Source organism: Colossoma macropomum, unplaced genomic scaffold, assembly GCF_904425465.1.
Source record: "Colossoma macropomum unplaced genomic scaffold, Colossoma_macropomum, whole genome shotgun sequence".
Classification (NCBI taxonomy): domain Eukaryota; kingdom Metazoa; phylum Chordata; class Actinopteri; order Characiformes; family Serrasalmidae; genus Colossoma; species Colossoma macropomum.
This window is the reverse complement of record NW_023494808.1, coordinates 5,777,870-5,793,749: the sequence shown is the minus strand read 5'-3', so window position 1 is coordinate 5,793,749 and position 15,880 is coordinate 5,777,870. Positions and strand designations below refer to the sequence as shown.

At 40.7% G+C, this 15,880-nt stretch overlaps 2 protein-coding genes across 6 annotated transcripts in view; one reads left to right on the top strand and one right to left on the bottom strand.

The window, feature by feature from the left end:
* LOC118797777 (immune-associated nucleotide-binding protein 13-like) overlaps nucleotides 1-15,880 on the top strand; it is a 31,779-nt gene that overhangs the window by 1,513 nt on the left and 14,386 nt on the right. The window lies entirely within an intron of this gene.
* On the bottom strand, nucleotides 46-14,777 carry LOC118797869 (A-kinase anchor protein 8-like). 5 transcript variants are annotated; one of them, XM_036557154.1, is made up of 16 exons: nucleotides 14,675-14,777; nucleotides 12,897-12,932; nucleotides 10,982-11,213; nucleotides 8,603-9,095; nucleotides 6,896-7,013; nucleotides 6,751-6,803; nucleotides 6,251-6,284; nucleotides 6,057-6,140; nucleotides 4,906-4,949; nucleotides 4,791-4,827; nucleotides 3,962-4,091; nucleotides 3,555-3,696; nucleotides 2,889-2,994; nucleotides 2,672-2,802; nucleotides 2,333-2,428; nucleotides 46-1,693 (listed from the first exon to the last, which is right to left on the bottom strand). In XM_036557154.1, exons 1-16 carry the CDS (start codon nucleotides 14,697-14,699, stop codon nucleotides 1,394-1,396), a joined length of 2,061 nt encoding a protein of 686 aa, XP_036413047.1. In that variant the 5' UTR covers nucleotides 14,700-14,777; the 3' UTR covers nucleotides 46-1,393. The 5 variants fall into 5 exon arrangements, with proteins under 5 accessions (XP_036413047.1, XP_036413048.1, XP_036413049.1 ...); XM_036557155.1 differs by having other exon boundaries at nucleotides 4,791-4,824; XM_036557156.1 differs by having other exon boundaries at nucleotides 4,906-4,946.

Here is a 15,880-nt window from a genome sequence, read left to right as displayed (position 1 = left end):
TATCAGTTCAGAGGATCCTATTCACAAATGTTGAATTCCAATCCATAAAAATATCCAAATAACTGTCTTTAATGAAGAATGTTCTGAACATACAAACTTTTTTCCATCCACAAATGTAACAAGTACAAGCCCTTGTATGGAAACACAAAGAAAACAAACTCCCTCAGATCTAAAAAAAAAAATATTGAGGCGCCATTTAGAATATTGATGTCACATCACAGAAGAAATGAAACATCACGAATATCTTCAGTTTCTACGTTAAATGACCATTTCACTGTGAAAGAGACACAGGGGTATATTCAAAGGAAACAGCAGGTATCTCCCACCCTGCTCCTGAGGATCCATACTAATTTGGTGCAGGCTGCTCTGGAACTGCTTGGGCTAGGTATTGTTAAAATTTTGGTCACTGCACTACAGGGCAGCATTCATAAGGCTACAGAACACCTACGTAAGCCTTCCGTGACAACTGACATACTGACAACTGTCAGTTATCACAACCCTTGCTCAGGTGAACTGACAAAAAGTGACAAAAGCATCCTTTATATAAACTGACCTTTGTTGGAATAAGCCTTCCTACATGTTTATGCAGGTTTGCCAGTTATCATGAAAGGCTTATGTGTCATGTAGTCTTAAGGATTCTACCCTTCAGTTAAAGTTTTACTGAAAAAGTTTTCGACACTGATGGCTTGACTTTGATACCAATTCCTAAACAATAAAACTCAAAGTGGGTGTGGCTTAAACTAAAAATGAGCATGAGGTGCTGGCAGTGAGTATATTTCGCAACAAACTGCAGAGTAATTACATAGTGCTGATGTTAACAACATGCTGACGATTAAATGCAGTTTAGACAGCCAATTAGCAGTCTAGCAAATTGGCTAACAGATCCTGATAAGACCAACTACGTATGTGTTGAAATCTGCTTTTTAATTATATTAAATATTTTGATATGCAGCAGTATTAAAGTAATTCAGTCAGTGCCATAAAACTATTGAACTTTGACACTGAGCCTTATTCTGAACCCAGCCCAATTCTAACTTCAGACTTTCTTAAACAGGGATTAAACCTGTCATGGACTATACTTTTTTTGTTCAAATAGAAAATCTGAATTCAAAATATTATCTAGTCCAGCACTATGCTCAATCCCTGTCCTGGAAACAGTGTCAGATTATTCCTGGAACTGAACTAAAAGACTAGTCCAGCGGAAGCTTGAAATTAACTGAAATAGAGCAATAACAAAAGAACAAATTAATATAAACATTCAACTTATATTTTTGTGGACGGTTAAAACTATCAGTCCGTAAGTTCAGCCGGTTCTATCTTCATAAACGAGAGTAACTGTGACCCCCTCCCTGAAAAAAGCTCCAAAAGCTCACTAGAGAGCCCTATGTCCCCCCTATACATCACCCTCCTCCACTTTCTCTTCTTTTATTTGATTTCCTTCTATCTCTTCTGCTCCTTCACCTTCCTTCAGCTTTATCTTTGGCTCTTCATGTTCCTCTTGTTCATGTTCCTCTTGCTTTTCTTGCTCCACTGGCTTCCCTAAAGCCTCTTCAGCTGGAAATGAACCTGCTGATTCCTCCTCTTCCTGTTTCACTTCTGGTTTCTCACTGGTCGGATTAGCTTCTGGAGCCTCAATCACCATGGAGTCCTCGAGGTCCTGGTCGTCTGGTTCATCAGCAAAAGGGTTTTCACCCTGAAATCAGAGAGAGAAGAATCAGAATCAATGTCTGTGTAAAAATTGTGAAAAATCAAGAAGGAGGTTCTACTAAAATTAACATCCAGAACAAAGTTTTACTAAAATTAACATCCAGAATGAAGTTTTACTAAAATTAACACCCAGAATGGAGTTAAAATAAAATTAAAAAGAATGAGGTTCTAATAAAATTTATATCTAGAATAAGGGGCTATCCAGAAGGAAGTTCTAATAAAATTAACATCCAGTGTGAAGTTCAAATAACATTAACGTCCAGAATGAAGTTCTGATAAAATTAACATCCAAAATGAAGTTCTAATAAAATTAACGTCCAGTGTGAAGTTCTAATAAAATTAACGTCCAGAGTGAAAATCAAATAAAATTAACATCCAGAATGAAGTTCTAATAAAATTCTAGTGATCCTGGAATCATTTATTAACAATTTTTTTAAGTCTCCTTTGTTATACAACAGTGTGCATATTAGCTTATTATTAGTTATTTAATGTAAAATCCAACATGTTTTTTTCTAAATATTGAGAAAACAAATGCCAGACCGATAATCTGCCTGTGTTTTGACAGAATGGCTGAAGTATAGTGAAGATTCGTCTGTATCACTGTGTTTATTTTTATATTACGCACCTTCAGGTAGTGCTCCAGTTTCTGCTGAATGGGTTTGTGGTTCAGGATGCTTCGAGCCACAGTCAAACCAGACTTCTTGCACTCCTCCATCATGCGCTACAAGATAATGACAAAAATATACATTTGTCACTAAACACTCCGATTATCAATAATGACAAATTCATAAACTGTTACAAAGGCCAGGAGCAAGAACCACTGAGAAGAAACCGAGACCATGAGGAAGAACCACTGAGGAGAACCAAGAATCAAGAGAACATATACACCATATAACAATGCTTACATACTACATTAACCCTATTTTTAAAATAGCCATCTATGCTACACATTGTGTGCAATTACCTTGCGGTTGTAGTTGTGATCAGGAGATTTGAGGTGTTTCTGGATGAGTGAATACTGCATGGGAAAGTAGAGATCACACGCTGCACAGTGAGCCGCCTCTACTTTCTTCATGAAATGCTCCATTTCAATGTCTGTAGAAGGGAAAGTTAGTCAGAAATACATACACACACATTTAAAAAATGACGAAGAACAACAAGAAAAAAATAGACACACCCACCTCGGGTCAGATCCTGCTCTTTGTAGAGCTGGCAGATGGCAGCACTGTGATTCATTATCCTACTGACAGTTTTCTCCATGTTCTTATGCTTAACATTCAAATACTCCTACACAAACAAAGTCAGTGACAAAAATGGAGATAATCAAATCAATAAATTCCATTATTGTTTCACAATTTCTGAATAAGTAAATGGTTAAGGGTGTAAACAGAGTCATTCGTTTGGTGTAAAACGCTCTTTTCTAGAGAAACTTGCAGTCAGAATTGTTCACAGTGGTGGTGATAGGAACCAGACGTCCACCTCTAAAAGCTCCCTCACAGAAAGTTACTACATGAAATGGTTATGAACACGACTCCTGGTTCCTATCAAAGCCATTGTAAAGAAATCAGGTAGTTTTCCTATAATTATTACATATTTCGTCTTGCAGTCCTGGTTTAAATGATAATGTAGCAGCATCAGTGCTGAGGATGGGACAGTACAAACATTTCCAGATCAATGATATCAGTGACCAAATATAACCGGTCCAGGTTACCAAATGGCTGGATTTCAGGGTAACAGTTATTGATATGGCTACTATCTCCTACCACTGGTGTGAGACCAGTCTTCTTTGATTAAGGTTACAGCGATGGTACTGGTGGGCACAGCTAATACAGTAAAATCTCAGATACCTGCAGGAAGTCCATGGTGCGTTTGCTGAGGCGGCTGGCCAGGAACTTAAAGACATCCTTGTGGAACTGACTCTCCAGATGGGCTGCCATGTCCTCGCTGTAGAATGAGCGGAACTTGCATACCGAACATACAAAAGATATTCTGGAGACAACAAGAAGGACAGGACACACAAGAACACATTCAGTGTAATACAGGCTTCTTGGATTCCACCATTTTCCGCCATAACATGTCTAATAACGTAATTTACAAAACAATTACAAATTAAAAATAATAAATTAATTATAGTATTCTGCAGGCATGGCAAGCGTTTGACCAAATTGCCCCTTTGTATGAAGCTGAGGACCAGTGTTCTAGAGTAACACATTTTAAACACAAAAAGGTGAATTAAAGGCAGAGAGAATCTGACCTCCGAGCAGTGATCTTTACGCCCGACATTTCAAAGAAGCCTCGCCTCTTCTTTGGTTTGATTTCATCGGAAATCTGTTTGCCCTGCAGCTTCGCCTTCAGCTGAGACAACTCCTCCTCAATGGACAGAGCTCCAGAGAGAGAAAGAGAGAAGGGGGAAAGAGCGTTAAAAGAGCAAGGTATGGTAGCCACATAGCCTGGTCCAGCCGCTTGGGCGACGCTGCACTGCTGCTATGAGGCTGCCGGGATTGGTCAAGTTCAGCTGCATGAGCAACCTCAAACCGCAGCTATAAAGTTGCTTGGGGCAGCCTCTTGAGCAGTGCCTCAGGGTGGCTGCTGCTGTATGCTCAAGTCCTTTACTTGTTATCTACAGTACCCCTCACAGCTTCAGTGCAAAACTAGAGAAACACCAAACATGTCCTTTTCATCATTTGAAACATTCAAGCAAAATGAACCAATGGCTCAAATCTGATTAGAAGTTTCAAAAAGCCAGTTTTACATGTGACCTGACATGTAATGATATTGACAAAATCACAAGACTTCTCAGCTTTAAGGCTTTAATTTCTGGCACTTAATTTCAGCACTTTGTCAATAATACACAAGAATAACGTGTAATCGCTATTATAGAATGTAGAAGCAGCAGGGGAAAATAATTCTGGTTGGACGGAGTTGAATCCAGTATGTGATGTAGAAAACGTGCATTTCAAAACCTCTGCACTGAACACAAGAGTTCCAAAGACACCATCAGGCTCATTTCTACTAATACAAACTGAGTAAATATTTAACAAGATGACACTTTAAGGGTTAAAAGAAAAGGGCTGGGTGCTCACCACTGCTCTGTCCTTCAGCTTCTGGATTGGTGTCCTGCTGCACAGAGACACAAATACGAGTCAGCTCGCACACACATTATGGGAAGGATCACTTCCATACACACTTTCAACTCACCGTGGCAGAAGCTCCAGCCTGCTTAGACTCATCTGTCTGATCTGCTGCATGAGAAAATGAGAAAAAAAAAAGAATCTGAAAAAAGGTTTTATTTCTTTGAAAGCAACTGCCTTCATTAAAACTACCTTGTTCACACTTTTTTGACCCATGATATACACCATATGTCCAAATGCCTCCAGACACTTTCTCATCCAGCGTTTCCTCTGAAATGAAAGGTATTAATAGTGAGTTTGTCCCCCTTTGCTGCAGTAACAGCCTCTACTCTTCTGGGAAGGTTTTACACAAGATGTTGATGAAACGCTGCAGTGAGGATTTGATTACGTTCAGCCAGAGGAGCATCAGTGAGGTCAGGTACTAATGTTGGACGATCTGTTCTGGATCACAAACGTCATTTCAACTCTTCCCAAATGTAATGGATGAAGCGCCACCTCAATCCCATAGGCGTTCACTGAAGCTCTCTACATCAACTCACCCCAAAGATGATCAGTGGAGCTTATTCAAGCATTCAATAAATCTTCATCAGTCCAACTCGTTTCAAAAACTTCATCTCCATAAGGTGTTCACTGAAGTGTCCTTACTCTCCCAAACGTGCACAATTGAGCTCCATCATTAACTCATCTCAGATGAGGTGTTCAATATAGCTTAGTCAGTCCATCTCATCCCAATGAAGTTTAGTGGAGCTTTATCACTCCAAATCATCCCATTACGCATTGAATTCAAAGGCGTTTGCTCACCTCAACCCATCCCAAAGGTGTTTAACTGAGCTTTGTCACTCCAACTCATCCTAAAGATATTCAATTGAGCTTCATCTCTCAAATGCATCCTAAAAGTGTTCAGCAGAGCTGAACATTGCAGAGCTTCATTTCGTCAGCCCCTCAGAAAGGTGTTCAGCTGAGTTTCATCACCCCAGAAAACATTAGGACATTTTGTCTATGAACATACTAAGTGGTATATAAGGTCAGCCTCTCAACCATGGATTAACCCTACATTTGGACTAAAACTTCAATGCCATTGTATTTCACTGTTAAAACACCAGTTTAGTTTAGACTTAGTGTTGGCCTGGGAACTGGCATATAACTGTGTCTGTCGTTTGATACATACAGCTGAAGGTTTCATGCAAGAACAGAAGAGGGAGCCAGAGAGAGCATTACCATTGTCAGACTTGGCAGAGGTTGGAACCGTTTTTTTGTGCAGCTTCTCTTTCAGCTGAGAAAGTTCCTCTTCAGCAGACAAAGCTGAAGAAAAGAGAGTGAACGAAAGTTTAGAGTTTTAAGTTTTAAGTAATGAAAAGGCATTGAAAGAGTATTAGAGTAAAACTGAGGGAGAGGATTCGTTGGATGCTCACCACTACTTTTTCCTTCAGCTGCTGTTTCGGAGGCCTGTGGAAAAATAATTGCCATGTGTGACTGTTTAAGCTGTTTTTGGTGGGGATCAAATGTGTACATATAGAGCGCAAAACAAAGATGTTGTCGTTTAGATAGACTAAGAAGCTCTAGCTGTCATAGTAGGTCAATTCTGCCATGCCACAACAGTGTGTCGTGTCTCACGTATGATATAACTATCATTAAACCAATGTTTCAGTACTTCAGTTACAAATCACTGGCAACTCTTGTGCCATCGCTCCTAATTTGTATCCGATTATCTGTACTTGCATGCATCTACTAGTTCTTCTATTTCAAGGCCATTTATGGTACATGGTGGTAACAATGTGCTGTTCCCTGTGCTACAACACAGCTAGCTATTAGAATTGAGCCAATTCACCTTTCTCACTTAATTCAACTTGGTATTAACCAGTGATAAACAGCGACAGTTGCTCAAAGCTTTTACTATAAAAACTAAGCTTACAGTGTTTGCAGCTTCAGTCTCCTTAGTGTCCTCATCCTGATTTGCTGGACCTGCTGCACAACAAGACATAGCAATTTTTAAGGAAACAATTGAGGATAAAGAGAAAGACAGATTAAGAGTGAAAGGATAAATTAGACTGCAGTACCATCGCTGGTCTTGTCTCCTGCAGTTTCAGTCTTGGCCATTTTAGAGTCTGGCTCATCAGTTGCAGTCTCAGAGTGCTTCCTCTTCTTCTGTCCATCCTGCTGGGATTTCACCTGTTGCTATATTAGCAGATCCAAATGTCAACTTTCAAACCCTCAACAGCCAACACTCGTGCTCCCAAAACGTGTCTAATGCATATGTCTGGGCTTAAGACACCGGCTACAGTAGGTATACCCTGAATAACGCTCTTTTCCAGTTATCACCTTGCAACTTACAATTACTATCCCATATTTTCTCAAGCTTCGTATTGGTTAAATCAGGCAGGCTACCATTTGAACCTTTCATGGTCTTTACCACTCACTTTCAAGTCTTGGACAACTTAAGTCAAGACAAACTGACAACATGATTGTACACCAACACCTCAAAACAATTAAACAAAACAATGCAACCCTACATTCTTATGTCTGAATAGTCTGCACTAACTACTCTGAGCTCTATATATAAACAACCTTAAAGGAACACTCCGGCCAAAATAAAACATGTAAACATTACTACACCTGTTGTAAACATGCCAACTCCCTTCATGCAGTAGTAATCTCTAGAGCAGGGGGGCCCAATCCTGGTCCTGCAGATCAACCACCCAGGGGAGTTCAGATCCGACACACCTGGCTCTGATATTCAGATGGCCTTCAAGGTATGTTTGATTAGAGCTGGACCTAAACTGTGCAGGTTGGTGGATCTCCAGCACCAGCACTGCTCTAAAATAAGATTTTCCGGTTAAAAAATACCCCCTTCTCATGATGTATCTTGCAGGTGGGAGGAAATTTTGGGGTGGATTTTTGGGGAAGGTAACAGCTGGTGAGTTCAGAAGGAAGTCGGATAGCTTATATTACTGCCATATAAATGGGGGTATTCAAACAACACAAATTACTCATCAGATGATAAAAACAAGCTAAAAGCTAAAGTTAGCAATTTAGCTAACTGGATACAGAGATATCGTCTCAATTTGGCTACTTTTCTCTGGCTGAAAGTATTTAAAAAAAAAAAACCTTTCTGGTTTATTTAGTGCTGAATAAAAATAGAATCACAATTTACTTTTTTTGTTCAAAGACAGAGATATGCGAATGCTAGCTTGATTGTATTATTTAGCCTAAACATGCAATCAAAATTGGGTGACACCACAGGGATTCACCACAGTTGTATGATGTATTTACAAGAAATCATGCTGGGTATTTTAGTGAGACAACTCTGATGAATTAAAACATGAAAACAACATATTAAATCATGAATTCTGTCAAATTGAGGGACATGGGGTATATAACGCTGCCCTACAGATGTATAATACGACAGGTAACTCTAGTTTTAGGCCAGAATGCTCCTTTAAAAGTGCAACAAACAGAACCTCCCATACTCATCAATTCAGAAACAGCAGGTTGAAAAAAAAAAAAAATAATGTTGTTTGGTGGTCTGGTGGTAAACAAAGCCCCACACTGCTCTACAAGAACCTTTAAGTGTGTATTAGACATTAGAAGGTCAGGCACTCAGGGGGAAGTTTTGAAAAGAAGGTGGAGGAGTACATGTAGACTGCAGCAGATGGTGTACACCTTTCATACAATTCTCCACTCCTCAGGCTCAGGATGCCAGAGTGGAGAGTGGGGTGGGTCGGGGTTTGATGGTTCAAGTCCAGCACTTTGCTGGAGGTACTTACTTTCAGGGGTTTCTTGCGGCTGCGTTGTCGGTTGGCCCTTCGGCCCCCTCCAAAGTGCCGGTCAGGATAGTCCTGGGAGCCACGCTGAGGCTGGAAGGCCCCACTCGTGGGGTATACGCGGTGGGCCAGGAGTGATGGCAGCTTGTCCTGCCCTCCCTTCCGCCCACCTCCACCCCCCACAGAGAAGGAATCTTGCCTACCGCCAAAGCCGTACCCCCCTGGTGCTCCACCCCTGTGTGGGGACCTCTGTCCCGCCCCCCAGCCGGAGCCCGAGAAGGCATCTCGAGCCTGCCACATTTTGGCGGATCTGAAGGAGGCGGAACTGTCGAAGTCACCTCCATCTCCAGGTCCACCCATTGGACCAAAGCCCACACCTTCACGCTGGGCCGTCATCTCGCCCCAGGAGTCATCGTAACCATAGTTACTGGATCTGTAGAGATCGCGGGGACCAAGGGCAGAGGAACGTGAGTCGACAGACTCATACTGGTCAAACCTGCAGAAGGAGGGAGGCTTCAATGAGCCAGTTTGTTGTTCAGATATGATTTGTAAGTGATCTAATAGAAATAATTTGGGTTGTCATGGGACCCTCTTTCACCTTTGCAATGAAATTTTCAGAAGTCCCTTTCAAGAGAAGCGGCAATTAGTTGGTAGATTTGTAAGCATCAACTGCGAAGGAGAAGACCATCACATAGCCGCCAAAGGTTTGCTACATTTACTTGTATATGGAACAAGGTTAGCTGTGGAAGTCCAACGAGCATTCTGATTAATGTGGCTGCAAACATTTTCATGCTGCTTCCCCTGACATCATGTCCAATTGGAAGGGTTCAAGAACTTGAGGGCTCAAGGGCTTTAGAAGCAACTTTGTTAACTGCATAGTTTCCAACTTGACACTGACCTCTGCTCTTTCATCATAGCTGAAATGATTTCTGTGGATTTCTAAATGCAACTTGAAGTAATCACAGATTTGACCACAAATAATTGGAGTACTCCCTGCCCTGCACGTCTTACAAATATACCTCGGATGGATTCCTTTTACATTTTTCACTAAAATACGTCTTCAGCATGAGCAGATGAGCAGATTTCACTTTGCTCTGTAAAAAGCACATCAACACATGTATCCATTCTGTTTTTCTTCCAGTAACCTACCTTAAACAAGGCTTCCTCCCTGTTATTACCTTTGTTTTATAAGCTGTCAAATATCAGAAGAAACTGTTTAAAGGAAGCAACAAATCATCTACTTCACTCACGCAAGATGTAAACAGCCTTTTAGTGTCTTCCTTGCTTCAACACATCCACCTCAACCCTGGAAGGGCTTGCTAACCCTCTAGGGTCGATGAATGCACTGGTGCGTCAAATTAGATGTTTCTTGGTGTTTCTATTAATATCTTTGCAACAATACTTCTCAGAAATATGGTTTAGACAGTTCCTGAATCTGTAGAGTCGCCCTTTCCATTCCTTCTTATCGCAAGTTTGTATGTGACTTGCATTCGGAGTTACGAGCCAATGAAGACAAGTTGAGACAAGCCATCTGCCTCTCACTGTGTGTAACTGGTGGATTAGTGTGTCCATCTAAATTTTGTGTGAAACTGACCGATGGACACTCGTAAAATCACTAAAGACTAAACCATCACGTCAAGAACACTTAATTTTTCGTTCAGTCGACTTGGACACAGACGCAAATCGTGTGTAAAAAGTTTCCAACCGCTGAAGTTGCTGCAGTACTTTTGGAAAAAAGCGATGAGGAGAACATTTATCTATGATTTTATTCATACCTTCCACTACTTTTGTGATCCTAAGACTTTGGTAAACCAATTTCAAGCACTACAACAATTCATCCACATGAGTAAAGATATGTTTTAACAAGAGATATCGAGAATTTCTAAATTTGGTTATCTCTCTACACGGTGCTCCAGGAGGGCCTCTTTATAGAGAGAGCGGAGACTGTTCTGAACATTTCAATATATAATACGTGCATATCATGTTGGATGCAAGTGCGTTTAAAGTGAATTTAAGAATATATGCAAAAACGAAACTGCCCTCAGTCCCCAGAGGGTTAATTAGATGATAAGATGGATCAGGCGTGTTAGAGCAGGGAATGTACAGAGCAGGGTTGAGAACCACTGGATTATGCAAGGCAAACTAGCTAATGTTAAAGATCAATTAAATTTTCCCAAAAAAGCACAACAACTTTATGATTTTACCTACTTTCCACTACAAAGATCTGAATGTAAAAACTTTGTAATTATGACTTCTCAGGTAAGAAACAGGATCATCTGACAAGCATCTGAAATTAGCATGAGATGTTGTGGGTGAAACTGTAGAACACACTGCCTTGCAGAAGTGAATGCTAAACCAACAAGCCTTCCGAAAGAGCTCTACCTGTCCATGCGACCCCTTCGGTTCATGCTTCCCTCCAGCTGTGTGAGCACGTCGAGCTGCTGGTTGATTTTGCTGATGAGGTCATCTGCCCTTGTCCTTGAAGGGGAGATAAAAGGACTCCCGGACAGACGTCTGTTCATCGGCCCCCCACCGCCATCATAACCTTCATCTCCAAAACTGCCTCTCCTGGACATAGAGTCCTTACTGCCATAGAGGTCAAAGTCACCTGAACCTGGGAGTAGAGGAGCAGGTTTATCATGCTCGAGTCATTGGGAGACAACAATGCTGCAGTTAAGCACCTGAAATTAGTTTCAGAAACAGTTTACAGAGCTTAACCTAGTAGCCAACATCATGCACACACACTAACATAATTTCTTTGGGTGCACTGTGGGCAGAAGCTGGTATCTGATATTTTTTCCGTTCATACCTTCCGATTTACACAACGCTGAATTTGGGACTAAATCTACCTGGATTGCTAGTACAGAGGTACAGAATATTTCTGTGGAGTTACAAATGCAACAAAAATAAAATAATTAAATGTGCATATTTTTTGCAGAGTAGCCCAGTGTCACCTAAACATTCTGCTCTTCTGAAATTTGAAATATTGGTCAAATCCAAACATCTAATTTTTGAACTGATTTTTTGCTGACGCCAATATCATTGTGCATCACTTGTAATTTCATATATGGATCACTCTACCTTATTAGTTCAAAAGTCAGAGGTGAAATCACATTAAGGACTTTTAACTCACTTGAACTGTACACTAAAATCCTATTGCTTTGAATGACCCTATATCTTAATTATGGTTATTTTATTAAAACAAAAATTTGAACACTATTTTGTCACTAACAAACAATCATAACACTACTGAAACATTTAGTAAAGTTTCGGTAGTGCAATGAGTGTTTTGTTAGTGATAAAATGGAATGTTTTGGTAGTGATAATTTTAGCTAATTTTGAGCAGAACTCAAAAATGCAGCCAGTACATGACTAAAAAACACAGCTTTGAACAGCTAGTCACACATAAAATCATCATATTTTTGCATTAAGACACTTTGGGACACATTCACTTCAAAACAATGGGATCAAACCACAGAGGGAGAGGGATGCACTCTCACTTCTTGCTCTAAAATAAGGCTCCACCTACAGACTAAAACATTGTCTCAGGAGTGACATGAAACCATGGGACAGTATTTTTCAAAATAAAACTGATAAATCAAAACCTTTCAACTTCACTTTAAGAGAAATCAAACATCTGAAAGAAAAAAAAAAAAACTACTGAAAAAAACGGCAGGTATTACTATCACAGTTGTAAATGTAGGGATTAGATTTGGGACAAACACTTCCCAATAGAAAGTACCCCATAAATGATGATTCGGTATATCTTTAGCTCATTACTATCTCTGTTATTGCCTTGAGTTATAATCCTTGTAAAATATCTAAAGACTGAATGCTTCGTTTTTTTAATTCTATGCAACTGCAGTTTGAACTATTTCAGGATATGGTCCATAAACAAAGACTCTAACATATACTCCACTGAACTGCAGTACAACCACCCAGCCAAGTGAGGGCGATACAGCAAAAATATAATATTACAATATCTAAACACATTCAAGATATGTTAGATAGATTACAGTGGTTTGAAACTGCTGCCTTAAAAACCTGGCATTAAAAACTCTAAACACATTTATTTTTATTCAGCGTTTCACAGCCAATCATGATCTCTTTGTAGTGAAACAGCAGTTCAGTGTTCTTTAAAAAGCATATCCACGATATGCTCAGAAAAACTCATCCTTAATCACACCACCACAACTTATCACAAAAACGAGGCAATATTATTTTACTGACCACATTTTAAAGCTATCGATCAGTCAATGATGCTATTTATGTATAGATAAGCTTTAAAGTCTCTCACCTCTCATGGAAGATCCTCCTCTCCAGCTGGAGAACCCTGTTAAAGGAAGAAACAGCTGAATTAGATCAGTCACAATAACCAACACTAAATCTGAACTTCAGCTTTTCAATGAAAGACCACCGATCCACACAGTGCCCTCAATATCAGACATTACAAATGAATGTAGAATCAGACGGCGGTTTATATCTAAGAGAATAATACAGGCACTTATCATGACGCCAGGAGCACCACAGCAACTCAATACAAGCAGCAGATCAATTATATCACCGAGCACTTTTTAATTCTACAGTTACAGACTGTAGTCCATCTGTTTCTCTGCATACTTTGTTACCCTGTTCTTCGCTCAGGACCCCCATAGAGCAGGTATTAATTGGGTGGGAATCATTCTCAGGCATTTTCTCTGACCATCATGTTGTCTGTATGACTTTTAGATATCCAGAAATGTCTTTTCTTCAACAGCTGAGAATGCTGACCGTATTTTTTAAATCACTGAATAAATATATTTCTATGTTGACCATTTAATTGTATTTTTTTTTAGAAATGCAATAAATATCTTCAGATATTACAACAAAAAATTTAACTTAGGAAAGAGATTCAATTTCTCGCATTATTCTACCCCAGCCTACATAAGTCAGCTGGGTTATGGTAGCGTTAAACAAACAAACCAATCACAACAAAACAAAAACAGTTATAAGGTACTACATGCTGGATCACATCAATGACACTGTGTCCTTGTTTCTATGGCAACTTCGACTGATCTAAAGTTCTGGAATCGCACGAAGAGCGTTTTATGCTCTCTTTCACCTACATCATAGAGCGGCTTTGGATTAAAAACTGGGTAATAAAAATCAGCCAACAAATCTGCCATTGGCTGATTTGGCTGTAAAGAAATCAGAATCAGAATCAGACATAATAATTGGTGCGTTCCTAGTTAGAACAATAACATGTCCTTAATGTGTCCTAACCAGGTGAGATTCACACTGGTCTTTAAATTCCTCTGCAAATCCCGGTACCAACATGCAGCAAGTTTTCCAGACATTCAGCTGCAGTATAAAACGCCTACAGTCTGCAGCAGGTAGTCACACTTGGCTCTTATATTTATTTTCACGCACCTTTACTAACAAAAATGCACCAGGAAAACACTTTTAATGCAAAGATATCACGAAAACATGGGTTGAAACTGAGTTACTCACTAAAATCTGATCAAATTCAGAGCAGACGGATCTGACAGCAAACAAGCAAAGACACTAAAATAAGATTAAAAAGCAAAAAGCCTGAGTTTTTAACGCCATCAGCTCAAAGGACGGTTAAAGCTGCTCGTTCAAACGAGTTTGGGTTTCTATCATTTCTCTCACTACATTAAAATGAAACTAAACGTTACAAACAAAGACAGTCCGTCATTAACATCACTGACCACTTCCTGTATCACTGAGCACGGAATGAGGCTAAACGCTAAAAACAAACGCGCTTCTGTGCAGCAAATGAGAGAAAGCTGAGCCAAACCGGCACCAGCGTGTCTCATTACCGATCAATAAGCCCTTCATCCGCAGAACCGTTTAAAAACTGTGTTAAAATAACCGTTTTAAAATAAACTTTACAGGAGATACAACTTTAGCGCAGCTGGTTAGCTTAGCTTAGCTTAGCTTAGCTTAGCAGCTCACATTGGCTTACAGACCAGTTCAGCTCAGGGTTTTAGGCTGAATTGAGCTCAAACAGCCGCAGCTGCTGTAATGACCTCAACACGGAGCTGCAGAAACGACTTTTAGTAAAATTATCACCTGAACCGAAAGCGCGACCGTCCATGTTCAGCCACAGCAGCAGCAGCGGCTGAACATCCTCTTCTGCTCTTCTGTGATAATACCGGGGAGTCTTACAGCGACCCCTACCGGTGGGAGGAACGACTACCCTCCCCACACCCTCCTTGGACCACAACAAGGACCACCTCCTTGTTTCTACGCTCACTGTCCATTTTATCAGCTCCACTTACTATATAGGTGCACTTTGTAGTTCTACAGTTACAGACTGTAGTCCATCTGTTTCTCTGATACTTTGTTACCCTGTTCTTCAGTGGTCAGGACCCCCTTGGACCCTCACAGAGCAGGTACTATTTGGGTGGGGGGTCATTCTCAGCAGTGCAGTAACACTGACGTGGTGGTGGTGTGTTAGTGTGTGTTGTGCTGGTACGAGTCACTGTCCACTCTATTAGACACTCCTATCTTGTCGGTCCACCCTGTAGATGTAAAGTCAGAGATGATAGCTCATCTGCTGCTGCACAGTTTGTGTTGGTCATCCTCTAGTCCTTCATCAGTGGTCACAGGACGCTGCCCACAGGACGCTGTTGGCTGGATATTTTTGGTTGGTGGACTATTCTCAGTCCAGCAGAGTGGAACTCCAGCAGCACTGCTGTGTCTGAAATGTCAAGTGTGGCATCATGAGGGCGTGAGACTAGATCTTAATTTGTGAGTCTCAAGGCCAATGTGTGAGAGTTGGCAGCCTGGTTTTGTTGATGACCAGGCTTGCTGGTGTTGTCGTTGACCAGGCTTGCTGGTTTTGTCGGTGACCAGGCTTGCTGGTTTTGTCGGTGACCAGGCTTGCCGGTTTTGTTGATGACCAGGCTTGCTGGTTTTGTCAGTGACCAGGCTTGCTGGTTTTGTCGGTGACCAGGCTTGCTGGTTTTGTCGGTGACCAGGCTTGCTGGTTTTGTCGGTGACCAGGCTTGCTGGTTTTGTCGGTGACCAGGCTTGCTGGTTTTGTCGGTGACCAGGCTTGCTGGTTTTGTCGGTGACCAGGCTTGCTGTATGCTGGATTTTCTTGCATGGTTGTGTCTTTCTTTTTGTTGTTGTCAGCCTTGTGGCCTTTAGCATGTTAACAACTACTGTTGTACTCATGTACAACAGACGGAGTAGCTTGTGACATAAAGCCCAGCAAATCAGATGTAATGGTTTTGAAAAGTCAAGTTTATTTCTAGAGCACAATTGAAAACA

Excerpts from the sequence above, each read along its gene's own strand:
- LOC118797869 (XM_036557154.1), bottom strand. The coding sequence starts at position 14,699 with ATGGACGGTCGCGCTTTCGGTTCAG. Across the intron at positions 7,014-8,602 it reads GCCGCAAGAAACCCCTGAAA|CAACAGGTGAAATCCCAGCA; the intron begins GTAAGTACCTCC and ends CTGCTAATATAG. Across the intron at positions 2,429-2,671 it reads ATCACAACTACAACCGCAAG|CGCATGATGGAGGAGTGCAA; the intron begins GTAATTGCACAC and ends ATTATCTTGTAG.